We start from the raw sequence: 15,111 nt of genomic DNA on the forward strand, positions 1-15,111 counted from the left end.
TGTTTTAATGCAGATTTCCCTGTCAGTCTGTCCTGTTGGGGCCCCCCTTAGCTGGATTTTTTAAATGATTTCCCCAGTTAGTATCCCATTAACTTTATTTCTTCCAATACTGTGGTTCTGAAAGCTATGGCTTTGACTTCCCTCTTGTGCCTTTTCTCCTGCCATTTGGCAAGCAAAATATTTTCTACTTATACAGGGTTATTACAAATGATTGAAGCGATTTCACAGCTCTACAATAACTTTATTATTTGAGATATTTTCACAATGCTTTGCACACACATACAAAAACTCAAAGTTTTTTTAGGCATTCACAAATGTTCGATATGTGCCCCTTTAGTGATTCGGCAGACATCAAGCCAATAATCAAGTTCCTCCCACACACGGCGCAGCATGTCCCCATCAATGAGTTCAAAAGCATCGTTGATGCGAGCTCGCAGTTCTGGCACGTTTCTTGGTAGAGGAGGTTTAAACACTGAATCTTTCACATAACCCCACAGAAAGAAATCGCATGGGGTTAGAGAGCGTGGAGGCCATGACATGAATTAACTGATCATGATCTCCACCACGACCGATCCATCGGTTTTCCAATCTCCTGTTTAAGGAATGCCGAACATCATGATGGAAGTGCGGTGGAGCGCCATCCTGTTGAAAGATGAAGTCGGCGCTGTCGGTCTCCAGTTGTGGCATGAGCCAATTTTCCAGCATGTCCAGATACACGTGTCCTGTAACGTTTTTTTCGCAGAAGAAAAAGGGGCCGTAAACTTTAAACCTTGAGATTGCACAAAACACGTTAACTTTTGGTGAATTGCGAATTTGCTGCACGAATGCGTGAGGATTCTCTACCGCACAGATTCGCACATTGTGTCTGTTCACTTCACCATTGAGAAAAAATGTTGCTTCATCACTGAAAACAAGTTTCGCACTGAACGCATCCTCTTCCATGAGCTGTTGCAACCGTGCCGAAAATTCAAAGTGTTTGACTTTGTCATCGGGTGTTGGGGCTTGTAGCAATTGTAAACGGTAAGGCTTCTGCTTTAGCCTTTTCCGTAAGATTTTCCAAACCGTCGGCTGTGGTACGTTTAGCTCCCTGCTTGCTTTATTCGTCAACTTCTGCGGGCTACGCGTGAAACTTGCCCGCACGCGTTCAACCGTTTCTTCGCTCACTGCAGGCCGACCCATTGATTTCCCCTTACAGAGGCATCCAGAAGCTTTAAACTGCGCATACCATCGCCGAATGGCGTTATCAGTTGTTGGATCTTTGTTGAACTTCGTCCTGAAGTGTCGTTGCACTGTTATGACTGACTGATGCGAGTGCATTTCAAGCACGACATACGCTTTCTCGGCTCCTGTCGCCATTTTGTCTCACTGCGCTCTCGAGCGCTCTGGCGGCAGACACCTGAGGTGCGGCTTCAGCCGAACAAAACTTTATGAGTTTTTCTAGGTATCTGTAGTGTGTCGTGACCACATGTCAATGACTGGAGCTACAGTGAATTTATGAAATCGCTTCAATCATTTGTGATAGCCCTGTATTTGACAGCTTCATTAGAAGACCAGTTTCCTTATAAAAGTATTCATGATATATGAGAGAGGTTGGGGGGTGGGGGGGGGGGGGGGGGGGGAGGAGCTAGAAGCAAATTCAGCAACTGGCTGGAAGTTGCCTACAGTGATGCCTTCTTTAACTGTAGGATAGAACCAAATACTCATACATGTTTGTGAACACTATATATCAAAGTTAAATTACTACATCATTTTTGAAAGGCATTTTATTGTAAAAATAGATTTGTGCAAAAAGCATTACATCAGTGTACAAGCATTCATATTTTTCTTCTCACAAAGTGCACAAAATTATTCCTCTTCACTTTGAATTAAATTTTGGATATCAGCTTGATGACATTCTTGCTGTGATTTTGTTACCCATCCTTCTGAGGCCTCCCTGTCACTGATGAAAATAACATAAGTTTACAATATTATAAATTTTATCAATGAGAAAATTTTAATTGATCATCCTATTAAAATGACAGCACCAGTTCCACTTCTATTTTTATGTTACATACCACGACTGATTTCATACCCTAATGCTGTTCTCTCATGATGTCTGACTTAGCCACTGGATAATGGCCGTTGGGGACCAAGAATGGTCCTTATCTTTAAAAGTACAACTGATACTGTCCCGTTATTCCAAATCAGTACTTCTCTTGTGGACCATGATCCATATGCTGGAAAATAAACCTATAGGAGACCGACTGGCTGGCAGGTATTGAAGCAGCTGCCTGATGCCTTCTTGCATCATTGATGACTCAGTAACTAGGCTCACTAGCATAACAATGAACAGCTCTGCATCAGCACTGCCCCTGTGCTAGCCAAGCGCTTGTGCCAGATCAGCAACAGGCAATGGCCACCACTACAACCACAGACCATTCTGCCTAGATGAACTTATCCTGTGATGCTGCAATCAGTGCTGCCACCCACTTTCTTTAGCACTACCAAGTGCCCAACTGCAACCTGGCAGAGACCCTAAATCCACCACCTTGTCATAATAAATGTACCAACCATCTTGAGTTGATGTCATCCTGGTCTTCGGCAATGACTATCCTTACATGTAATTGCACCTTGAGGTGTGGCTCTGATAAAATCGTGAGTGTGCCACTATGTACTTTTAGGAATCACCTCCTGAAAGTACATTATGGGCAGTCACTGAGCCTCCTTGTAATAGATAATATTTTTCACTTGTGTGAAATGATGAAAAATGATAGAATCCAATTTAAGAGACTGTTGCCACGAAAGCAACTTCCACAATGAAATATACCACCTTTTGATCTACAACCCAAACAACAATGGGGAAAAGTCCATACAACACTGAGAATTCTGCGTTGTGGTAGAGATGAGATGCAGAAAACATTAACTGTCTAGTCATTCTGCCATTTCATCAACGTACTTTTTTTTTTTTAAATCACTTATTTCAGACATTTCCTCCTCCTCTACTGCATATTTACAAAATATCAGTCTCCCCATAAAAGGCCACACTAGTCCATTTAGTGTACTGTAAATGGGTTACAACTGGTACCAGGCAGCCGTTTGACCCTTCATTGCTGATTTACGTTATGGCAGTGATGTGACATGTATGTGACAGTTGTATGAAATGGCACAATGGAGCTATTGTGTTAGGACATTTCCATGATCACACTACGAATGAAGTTGCCCGGTTTGTTGATGTATCAACACAGGCTGTCCAATATGTGTATGATGAATGGTGTATGACTTGACATCACGTAACACTGTGTAATATCAGTGATCGTGTCAAGATCGTAACTGGTACTGACCGTAGACCAGTGTTTCAAACCCATCAGCAATTGCTGCCATCAGTGAACCTCAACAGTTCCCGAGTGAACTTTGTGAAGGGAATTGCATTCAATGGACACTTACAGTTGCATACCATGCAAGGTCCAAACACAGAAACCAGCCAGTAACTGACTGAATGTGTTTAGTGTGGCATGCCTTTTTTTTTTTTTCTCTCCAAATGATGGAAGGCATCAACAGCTCAATGAGACATTCCAACAGCAATTTGTGGAGGGTGTAGTTCAGGCAGGTGTAGCACTGTCAACACTTGTTTGGCACTACTAAGTAACACAGAAGCACTGCCGCAGATGTCACAAACAGGCTGTGGACACCAGTAGGTGCAGAACTAAAGCAGCATCGCATCAGATGCAGCAATACTATCACAGTCTGTTTCCTCACTGTGAGCTGAGACGGGCCAACACTCTTGGTACCATTGATGCAGCAGTAAAGTGGGCTGATCATGGCAAAGGCAGGCCAACTGCCACACATTCTTGCCACCACCTTGTTTTGATGTAAGTGGTTGAAGCAATGCTTCAGCACAACAAGCAAACAAATAACCATCATTAGCCAAAAGGATTGCAGACTAGCACCACCACCCACAAAGAGGCCCACACCAGGTGACATGGTTTTGCAAGATGCCACCAGGACATTTGGGGTCCACCACCAACAAGGAGACTTCTGCTTCAAAGCCCATTCCTGTTGACTTGCCACCTTTGCTAGTGGGCCATCTTTGGGCTCACTTCAGCCGCACTTGGATTTCTGCCTTGGAGGGCAGCCATTTGTGACCAGGGCAGTGCAGCAATCCATCTGTCTTACTTGTGGAGACAAACTGATGCTGCTATCACACCTCAACTGGCCCACTAAATCACAAGATCTTAATCTTGTAGAAAATGTGTTAGTAACTCAATGTGATCTAATCATCAATATGTGGATACGACACAACAGAAGAAGAAACTTGTTGATTCTTTCCCACTGAGGATTTTTTAAAGGTTAGAGACAGTGTTACGTGATATAAACGTGACATCTCCTGATGGGGGAGTCTAATTTTTTGTCCGGTGTGCTTACACTTCGTAAAAGCGAATGTACTTCCAAGAGCCTGGAAATTTTCAAATAAACATTCCACTGAATGCAACTATTTTGTTTTTCACTGTCATTTCATAATGATATTACAACATTTTACCTTAATAATGTATAGTCACTGTTACTCTCCTCTAATCTGCGTGCTTTTCGCATCAAATGAACAGCAAATATAAAAAGGCACAGGAGCAATATAACAGAACCTGCAAAAGAAGAAAACTACAAATAAATAGCAACGCCTTGAAATATTCAGCTAATTACAGATACATTAAATGTCCTCAAAGTGAGTCGTCATGCAGATAAAAGTCTTTATTTCATAACTCACTACAATGGCTATCTTTTAGAGATAGCAACTTTGCATTTAGGAAATTTAAAACACTTAAACCTCTAAAAGTAATGTACACAAATAGGTGATAAAAGGCAATAAGATTCACAAAAAGAATAACATCCCCACAATGAACAGTGAGAACAAAGGAACGAAAACATTTACAACAGAGGTGGAGCAATAGGCCAGTTAGACAAAGATAGGGGAAATATTTTAGGAAGCATCTGCCTACAATGAGCTTCCTGGAAAATGTTAATCAGGAAATCCATAGAACAAATTAAACCCAATTCTTTCTGAATGTCTAAGGAACTGCACCAGTTTACTTGAGGAAGAAAAAGAAGAACATTTACAGCTTAACCTGCAAAAAGACTTACAGAAATGTGCACACCAAAGTTCACGAATCAAGTAGTATGTGGCTTCAGTGAGTGCACTGAAAGAACAGAAGGAAATCTTGCGTCTTCTGCATCCATTAGATTAGATCTGGGGTGCAAATATGTGCCATAAATAAGTTATGAAAATTCATGCAGGAGGTATACTTAACCATTAATAGAAAGGAACAAACATTGTATTTCTAAGCTGATAATACATCTCCAGGAACTGAGTGTAAACTGATAATCTTTGCTTGCAATGAGAGCTGTCACCTATAAATAATAATAAAAAATATATTACTGTGGGTAGCAGGTCTTGAGGATAGATAAGTGTTAAGAAGGGGGATGGCAGATGTGACTGAATGAGGTGGAATTAGTGGGTGTGAAATGGGATAGAACGGAGAAAGGGTGAGGTTTGGGGAGGAGTTCGTAGGACGAGATACAAGATCGTGTGGCACCAGAAAAGTGTGGGAAAGAGCATGCAAAAATACAGGAGAGTGACACAGGAAGTGTGATCAGTTTGAAGGTATAGGATTAATGATATCGGCAAGAGTAAATGACACGAGATTCTGCGCCAACAGACAGTGATCTTGTAGCCTTCTGTTGTGTATGGCCAAAATGGTCGATACAGTGTAGCTCATAATTATAGCATGCAGTGTGGTTTGTAGGGCGACAATAGAAACACAGAAAAGAAGAGAAAGAAGGTAGGACGCTGACTATAGTAATGCACTGGAAAATAGTAACAAAGGAAAACAGCATTGGGTTAGGATTGAAGAAAAGCCATCAGAAAAAATAAAACAATGGAAAATCCAGGATGGAATGTAAGAATATTATGAAAAGGAAAGTTCCTACTTACCATATAGCGGAGATGCTGAGTCGCAGACAGGCACAACAAAAAGCCTGTCACAAATAAGCTTTCGGCCAACGAGGCCTTTGTCAAAAACAGACGACATGCTGGCGTACGTGCACGCACATGACTGCAGTCTCTGACAGCTGAAGCCACACAGAGGAGCAGCAGCAGTGCATGATGGGAGTAGCATCTGGATGGGGTAAGGAGGAGGCTGGGGTGGAGAAGGGGAGGGATATTAGGGTAGGGGTGGGGGACAGTGAATTGGTGGTAGGAAGTGTGTAGGGACAATGTGGGAGGGGGGGGGGGGGAGAGAGAGAGAGAGAGAGAGAGAGAGAGAGAGAGAAAAGGGCAGCTAGGTGCAGTTGGGAGGTTAGACAGAGTGCAGGGAAGAGGTGGGGGGGGGGGGGGAGGCAACTGAAAAGGAGGGAAGTAATAATGGAATGAGGGCTACGTAGTGCTGGAACGGGAACAGTCAAAGGGTTGGATGGGTGAGGACAATGACTAATGAAGGTTGAGGCCAGGAGGGTTACAGGAACGCAAGATATATTTATATATTTCAGGGAGAGTTCCCCCCCCCCCCCCCCACCCCACCCCGCCACCAACCTGTGCAGTTCAGAAATAATGGTGTTGGTGGGAAGGATCCTTAGGGCGCAGGCTGTGAAGCAGTCATTGAAATGAAGGATGTTGGGTTGGACAACGTGTTCAGCAACAGGGTGGACCACTTTGTTCTTGGCCACAGTTTGTCGGTGCCCATTCATGCAGATAGACAGCTTGTTGGTTGTCATGCCCACATAGAATGCAGCACAATGGTTGCAGCGTAGCTTGTAGATGATATGACTGGTTTCACAGGCAGCCCTGCCTTTGATGGGAGAGGTGATGTTCGTGATGGGACTGCAGTAGGTGGTGGTGGTGGAGGATGTATGTGACAGATCTTGCATCTAGGTCTATTATAGGGATATGAGCCATCAGGTGAATGGTTGGGAGCATGGGTTGGGTAGGGATGGACAAGTATATTGTGTAGGTTTGGTGGACGGCGGAACACCACTGTGGGAGGGGTGGGAAGGATAGGGGGCAGGATATTTCTCATTTCAGGGCAAAATGAGAGGTAGTGGAAACCCTGGCGGAGAATGTAATTCAGTTGCTCCAGTCCTGGGTGGTACTGAGTTATGAGGGGAATGGCAGGGCTACCTGTGAAACCAGTCATGTGACTGACAAGCTAAGGTGCAACTACTGTGCTTCATTCTACGTGGGCATGACAACTGACAAGTTGTTTGTCTGCATGAATGGCCATTGACGAACGGTGGCCAAGAAGCAACTGGACCATCCTTTTGCTGAACACACTGCCGAACACGACATCCTTCATTTCAAAGGGTGCTTCACAGACTGTGCCATATGAATCCTTCCTACGAACACCAGCTTTTCTGAACTGTGCAGGTGGGAACTCTACCCGCAATATACCCTACGTTCCTGTAACCCTCCTGGCCTCACCCTTCGTTAGTCATGGTCCTCACCCATCCAACCCCTTCCCTGTTCCCATTCCAGCACTACACAGTCCTTATTCCACCAACACACCCAGTTCTACTTCTCTCCTTTTCTGCTCGCCCCCCCCCCCCCCCCATCGCCCACCTCTGCCCCGCCACACTCCGTCTAACCTCCTGACTGCATCTAGCTGCCCTAACCTCTCTCCACCTTGTCCTTGCATGATGCCCAGCAGCACTTCACTGTCCCCCACCTCTATCCTACTATCCCTCCCCCTCCCTGCCCCAGCGTCCTTACCCCACCCAGTTGCCACTCCCATCATGCACTGTTCCTGCTGCTTGCAGTGTGTCTTCACCTGCCAGAGACTGCAGTCGTGTGTGTGTGTGTGTGTGTGTGTGTGTGTGTGTGTGTGTGTGCGCGCACACGCCTGCGTGCATGCCATCTATTTTCAACAAAGGCCTCGTTACCCAAAAGGTTATTTGTGACAGTCTTTTTGTTGTAGCTATCTGCTATGGTGAGTAGCAACTTTCCTTCTCATAATATTGTTAAATGTCACAAAAAAATAACAACTACTTCTATTCTAACTGCACCCCAGTACATGCCTAGGGAAGCATTGTATATCTTGGCATGGCTTGTATGCACAACATCTGACACCAGAAAAATATAAATGCTTGCAAAACTGAAATGACAAAAAATACTGATTTCTCAGTAAGAGCATTAATACTGATGTCGATCCAAACTAGTCTATTTATATCCTTACGTATCACTTGCCATCTGAACTTTTGGTGGCCATTAGTCATGGACAACAATGCCCAAGCACTGCCAAACATAAACAGGAGTCTAGTGTGAGCAGTGGCCAGGATGGGGAGTGTTTTAAGAAAGCTGTCAGTATGCTATTTAATTTATTGAATTATGTCACAGACAAGCATGTCATCATATGCAAGATAAAATGAGAGTATCTGGACCCATAGGCATGTAATTGAAGTATAATAATCAAGTCATTGGAACTAGTGTTTTCAGTAGCAGCCATTATCACTCAGAGTTAAAGAACCGTGATAAAATTACCACACTTTTTTAAAATGATTGTATTTTCATGAAATAGTTAACTAATGAAAATCTTAACAGTGGATGCAAAATTAAACTGGTGATTAACAAATGACATGCAGAACTGGGCTTTGCTAGACTGATCACTACTGCTGGCACAATAAACAAGTAATTAATTTCATGAAATGTTCTCATCCCAAATTTAACCTTTCATTTAAACTAACGAACTCAAATGTATATGAAACCAACACGAAAATGTCTCTATAGGCAACATAACTGAAATGGATAAGAAAAGAAGAGTGAAATGTCCGTACAGGCAATGAAGTCAGAAATTTTATCATACATAGCCTCTCCAATTATGCTGACAGCCTTTCTTTTTTTCCAAATTTACGGAAGTGTGCCATATTGGAACACCAGCAATTAGGTTGGTGCACAGGTTCGTACCATTTTTATTTTGCACATTGGTATTTTGGTTGATATGAGTTAATTGATCGACTGTCATTTTTTATTTGTCGTTCACTGTTGTTACTTGGTTTACATACTGCCATTTTGTCATTTGGAGTTCCCTGTTTAAGGAGGATCATTTTGATATTAATGACTCTCCACATTCAGGAAGACCTTCGGGGTTTGAAGAAGATCGTTTAAACACATTAATCCACTATTATCCACGTCAGTGCACTTGAGGACTGGCAAATGTGATGAGCTGTGATCATTCCATCACGTGACATTTGCATGCAATGGTAGGTTCAAAAATTGGATTTACGGGTACCACATGTTCTAAGTCAAAATCACAAAAATGAGCAGCTGAACATATATGTAGCTCTGCTTGCTAATCATCAATTGGTTCATGAGCAACACCAACCATTCCTATTCTGTATCATTACTGGTCACGAGAAATAGTGTCTGTATCCTAACATAAGGAAAAGAAAAGAATAGTTGAGCCAAACAAAACAGCAACTCCCCATACACAGACCTGTGCGCATCCACAAAAGATAATTTTATGCATGTGCTGGAAGAGCAACAGTGTGGTGTATTATGAATTTCTTGCCCTAGGTGTAACCATCACTGCTGCCATTATTGTCAACAACTGAGATGTCTTGCAGACACAATCTAAGAACAATGATCAGGAAGACAGCTGAAGTGACGCTATTCCACAATAATGCCCCCCCCCCTATTATTGCTGACAAAAAACACTATACAGTAACTGGATTGGTGAAATCATTCCAAACCCACCTTGTCCGCCTAATCTAGTGCCCTCAGATTTTCAACTATTCCACTAGCTATCTAACAACCTTCAAGGCACTTTCTTTCCAGATAAAAATGTGCTCCAAACATCGTCAATGAGTTCTTCACCTCAAAACCAAGAGATTTCTACAGTCAGTCATGGAATCAAAATGTCACCCAGTATTGGCAGACTGTTGTAAATAGTGAAGGAGACTATATTAGTTATATTATGTTATATTTTATGTTGAACTTATGGAAAAATGCTACGAACTCATGCACCAACCCAATATTTTCGCTATGACCAATTCTGTACATTAACTGTAATTTATTTTACAGAAAAGTCTAGAGATGCGTCGTTCGCAAACTAATGGGTCCAAAGGAACAGTTCATCAAGATGAACACGGAACAACTGAGGAACGAATCCTAAGGAACGATCTTTCATAATTCACTTCAGTTGCAACTTTCTACTTATAGTTCCAAGGAATGGGAAACGGTCGGTCTCCTTCCTGCAACGGCATGTCGGCCGGTCTCGTTCCAGCCTTGGTCCCGTTCCCGTCTGTCTCAGTCTGGTCCCATTCCATTCTGTCTCAGTCTCGCCTTAGCATCGCCACTCATTGCAGTTTGCCGACTGCTCATAGTTTAGTTCAGTATCGAGTTGTTGTTCATTTGTTCACTGCGCATGCCCATTCTAGGTCTGTTTCAAACATTTTTTGAACTCTGAACTTCTGGTTCTTTTCGTATTGTATTCAGCGTCCATGACGTAATTATAAAATACATTTTAATTACGTAAATTATGTGGTGTGTAATTCATACATCTTTTTAGGTAACAAAATGGCATATCAGCTTACTTCACTATTTTGATAAACTGCAGAAGGAATACTTGTGAAAAGGCAAGATTTTGTTTATTATTACAAATGCCAAGGAAGTCGGCACGGCACACACGAGTGGCCATTTTCCGCCTTTTTTTTACCCAAGGTAAAAGAGCATGTTCATTGTTATGGAAGGCAGACTGACGTAACAACCGATTGAAGCCCGCGCTCTATAATCTAGTGTCAGGTGTCACATTTTGTAAAGAGAATGTGATAACTTCTACAATATTATTTCAATGGCACAGGGTGGCGCACAAAAAAAATCGGCCACAAGTACTGGACTGCTCATTGCCGCCCACCAATCATCATCTATTGTTTCAATGTTGTTGTTTGCATTAGCTCATTTGTTATTTCTTCACTGCCTAATTATTACATGTTTATCTATTCTGCTCGTAGTGGTCAACAAATCGTGTGTAACTGGTGAGGTACTTAGGGCCGGATTTTCATGCGCCACCCTATATTGTTTCACTACAATCAGCCAGATAATGCTACAGTTGGCTAAACGAGAAGTTTTGCAGATTCACGAACATTACAAGTTTGTGAGAATTCTGTTATGAATAAAAACTCTGTACTTCGTGCGGGGGGGGGGGGGGGGGGGGGGAGGCTCGGGGCGGCAAATGCCCCCTCTTGGCGCCCTCCATCTTCAGCCACTTATGCTACTAATTTTCAATTTCTCGTAAGAACCAAATACCAAGCACAAATAAACAGTGAATGAGTAAAAATGAATGGTTCCCAAAATTGAGCGATCACCAGTGAACTAGTTCCCAAGGATGAAAGAGTTTGCCCATCTCTGGAAAAGTCTACATGTGGCTGTGTTACCAATAAGCATTATAGTTTCTGTAGGTACCTGCTACATTTTATCTAATATCATTGTTAAATGTGATGGAAGGCACAATAAGAACATAATAATAAATTTACTTCTGTACTTCCAGTGTCATGAGATGCACAGATTTCTCATAAGGCTTCAGCAAATATTACTTTTTCATTTCTGTCACTGTATACATTTGTTACTGCAAACTACATTCTGTACAAAATCGTAAGGCATGATCATCTTTGTTGCTACTGCCCACAATAAAATATAACAATCTGAAATTAAAAAAAAAAAAAAAAAAAAAAAAAATGATATACCTGAAATGGTTATCCATTTCCAATGAATTTTAATTTCGGTGTCATCTTTCAACATAGATATAACATTTGAAAGTGAACCATTTGTTGGAGGGTTGTAGAACCCTAAAATCTTGCAGAATAATGAATACAAGTCAACAGAATCAAATGGTGGAATTGTATAATTCTTCTTTAGTAGAGGACCCACAGCAATGAAGAAAGAGTGCATTGTCTGGAGTTCATTGTCATAACCATGAACTCCAAATGTCCTTGGGCCTGAAAAAAACAATAATAATAATAATAAAGTTTGCAAATCATAACACTTTTTCTCTCAAGTTACAGGCACAAACAAATGAATTCAGGTTTTAAAAATAGAATTATACAACAAACTAACAAAACTTATCTTACAAACGTACATATGAGTGTACTATTGATCTTTAAGGCAATGTCTGTATTCTAATTACACTTAAAAATGAAATTTACTCTGCTGCAGAAGAGAAGGAACAACATCTGTAAAAGTTAAATCAACACAAGAACTGCATTTTGTTCTAGCGATTGATTTCTTTAACCTGGCGAAAATAGGACAAAAAGGCTTTCCTCTTGATGTTTGACATCACAGTTAATATTTATAACAAATAGAATAATGGTGATAAATTACAGGCAGATAGAATGGGACTTTGGGCAATGGCAGCATTAGATGTGAGAGAAGAGATGGAAAAGGTAGAAAAGAAGAAACATGGTAGAATACAAGTAATGAGAAAGATGACAAAAAGGGCATGACAGATTGAGAAGTGGAAATAGAAAGGAACATAACTGGAAGAACTGAGCCTTTGGTTCGCTGACTGACAGGGGGAAATGGCTATATATGTTAATTTTTGAGGGAACAATTGTGAATGTGCAAAGAAAGGGCCTTAACTTTATGAAACAGGACACCAAATAGTGTGAAATGTACAGTGTAAATTGTGTCAGAGGTGGACAGTAACCAACGAGAAGGAGTTTGAAAATGTGTTTGTTTCATAGATGGTAGCTTAGCTACATAACTTGTCCGCCAACAACCACACAATCACAATATTTGTGGCAATGACAATGCACAGAGAGAGAGAGAGAGAGAGAGAGAGTGTGTGTGTGTGTGTGTGTGTGTGTGTGTGTGTGAGAATAATCTTAGATTTTAATTTTTCATTTTTCTCCCTTCTTACATTATCTACATTCTCTTCATTCTATACCTCTTTCTAAGCGATTTGTCCATTTAATTATACAAAATAGTCTATGGGTAAGTCTATTAACTATACCACGACTACTATTAGAATTTTTTTGGACAATATTGGAAAGGTGGAGGTTTGACATGCAACAGTATTATATGTAACATTTTATTTTTCAACTAGTGACTTGTACACACATTTATAAAAGTGCTGAAGAAGTGAAGGTAGATGAGAAGCTCCCAAGAAAGACACATATTGTCATCTACTGCAGAGACTAAATGCAGCTACTTTTGCAATTAGGAAACTGTCTACAATAAACTTAATTGATTCACTAAAATGTGTTTATTTTGTGTGCTCTTGTTTCCTGGCATCATAAATGATAATATTTTGTGGCAACTGTGTTCAGGCTAAAAGGATACTTTTAGCTCAGAAGTGAGCAATCCAGGCCATATTTGTGGTTTCGTGTAGGCCTATGTTTAACAAGTTGGAAATTCTTGTACTGAAATTGCCATATGTATCTCACCTATGAGGTTTTTCCTAGAGAACTTTAACTTGTTTGATAGGAATGGCAACATCCATTCAGTGGAAGCAAGACCGAAGAAGAACCTTCATTTTACAAGCACACTCTTAACTACCATTCAAAAAGGTTGTAGCACACTGCAGCACACATTTTTAACAGGTTTCAACAAAATTTCAAGTTTATTACAGACAAAACCAAGGAGTAGTTCTTCCTCAAGCAAACTACACTTAGTCCTTGCAGAAATATTGTGGGTCACTTTTATGGGTATATAATCCACTCTAATGAGTGTTTTAATATGCAAAACTGTTCATATTCATTTAATAAATTTACATGCCTCATTCACTGTTTCTTCTGTTCACATACAAGTACTTTACATTTGCATTACTATGTTGTAACTAAGTCAATATTGAGAAACAAAGCTGTTTTTTATGAAAAGCATTAAGAACTGTTTATCTGATTGATTCACCTCGGGTTCTGGTTTTAAAATATCATTCGAGTAACCTGAGGCCAAAATAAAATTCAAAGGAAAAAACCTATTTCAGTTTCCCCATATAATTCCAGCTGAATACACTCGTCTACTGTAGCCCAACAAATGGGAGTGTGCAGTGAGTGAACGTTGTATTTCCATCGGTCATTCCACTGATTACGGGAAAGTTAAGATACTGCCCACAGCCTGAATCCTACTGGGATGCAGTGGTCAAGGAAGCTGTGGAACTTTAATTGGCAGACAAACTGCTTAACTAATATGGGAGCTTTCAACTTGATAAATCATGGACCCTCATTTCATTTCACATCTGCACTCTCATTTCTAGGTTTCCACTGCCTGGCATTCCAACATATGCCAACCAAATACTTCACATGTACTGAATGTGCTCATTTTGTTTTATTCTTGGAGGTGTAAAGTTTTAACTATTACTGACACAAAGTTGGAATTATATGGAAATGTTAGAAGTGGTTACAATCAAGCTACAGTAGCCCATTACAAACAGTACTGCCAGGTGCTTAAAAATGTTAGTAGGAAGGCAAAGAGTATGCGGTACACAAATAGAATAGCTAATTCACACGGGATAAAATTAAAACCATATGGTCAGTTGTGAAGGAAGTGTCTGGTCAGCAGCACAAGATCGACAATATAAAGTCAGTTCGTAGTAAAAATATTTCTGTTACTGATAAATCAGATATATGTACAGTATTTATCAATCTTTTTGAGCATTGCTGTTGAATTACACAAAAATTTAGTTGATACAGGGAATCAAATTACACTCTTGGCAAATGCCTTTCTGAGATTGATGTCAGAAATACTCCTCTGTGACACAGACAAGGGGGAGATTGAGTCAATAATTAAATCACTGAAGACTAAGGACCTTCTTGGATATGGTGGAGTGCCTAGCAGAATATTAAAGTACTGTGCTGCACATGCTAGCCCTGTATTTAGTCATATTTGTAATTTTTCCTTTAGGGATGGTCAATTTCCTGAACGATTAAAGTACTCAGTAGTAAATCCACTTTATAAAAAGGGAGAAAGGGATAATGCAGACAATTTTAGACCTATCTCTATGCCATCAGTGTTTGCTAAAGTTATTGAAAAGGCTGTGTAAGTAAGGATAATTGATCATTTTATGTCGCATAATTTGCTATCAAATGTACAGTTCGGCTTTAGAAGTCGTTTAACAACAGAAAATGCTATATTCTCTCTTCTCTGTGAGGTAGTGGATG

General features: G+C 40.8%; 1 protein-coding gene across 2 annotated transcripts in view; it reads right to left on the bottom strand.

Annotated features, from left to right (window-relative positions):
- Positions 1-1,745: 1,745 nt before the first annotated feature.
- Positions 1,746-15,111, bottom strand: part of LOC126473744 (ectonucleotide pyrophosphatase/phosphodiesterase family member 5-like) — a 32,495-nt gene continuing 19,129 nt past the window's right edge. The window contains exons 4-6 of one of the 2 annotated variants that reach the window (XM_050100994.1): positions 11,701-11,952; positions 4,517-4,616; positions 1,746-1,933 (exon numbers count right to left, since the gene is read on the bottom strand). In XM_050100994.1, the coding sequence (XP_049956951.1) occupies positions 1,846-1,933; positions 4,517-4,616; positions 11,701-11,952 (440 nt within the window). In that variant the 3' untranslated portion in view covers positions 1,746-1,845. Of the gene's footprint in view, positions 1,940-4,516; positions 4,617-11,700; positions 11,953-15,111 lie in introns of both variants that reach the window. The other variant, XM_050100992.1, reaches the window with a different exon arrangement.

Source organism: Schistocerca serialis, chromosome 4 (genome assembly GCF_023864345.2).
Source record: "Schistocerca serialis cubense isolate TAMUIC-IGC-003099 chromosome 4, iqSchSeri2.2, whole genome shotgun sequence".
Lineage (NCBI taxonomy): Eukaryota > Metazoa > Arthropoda > Insecta > Orthoptera > Acrididae > Schistocerca > Schistocerca serialis.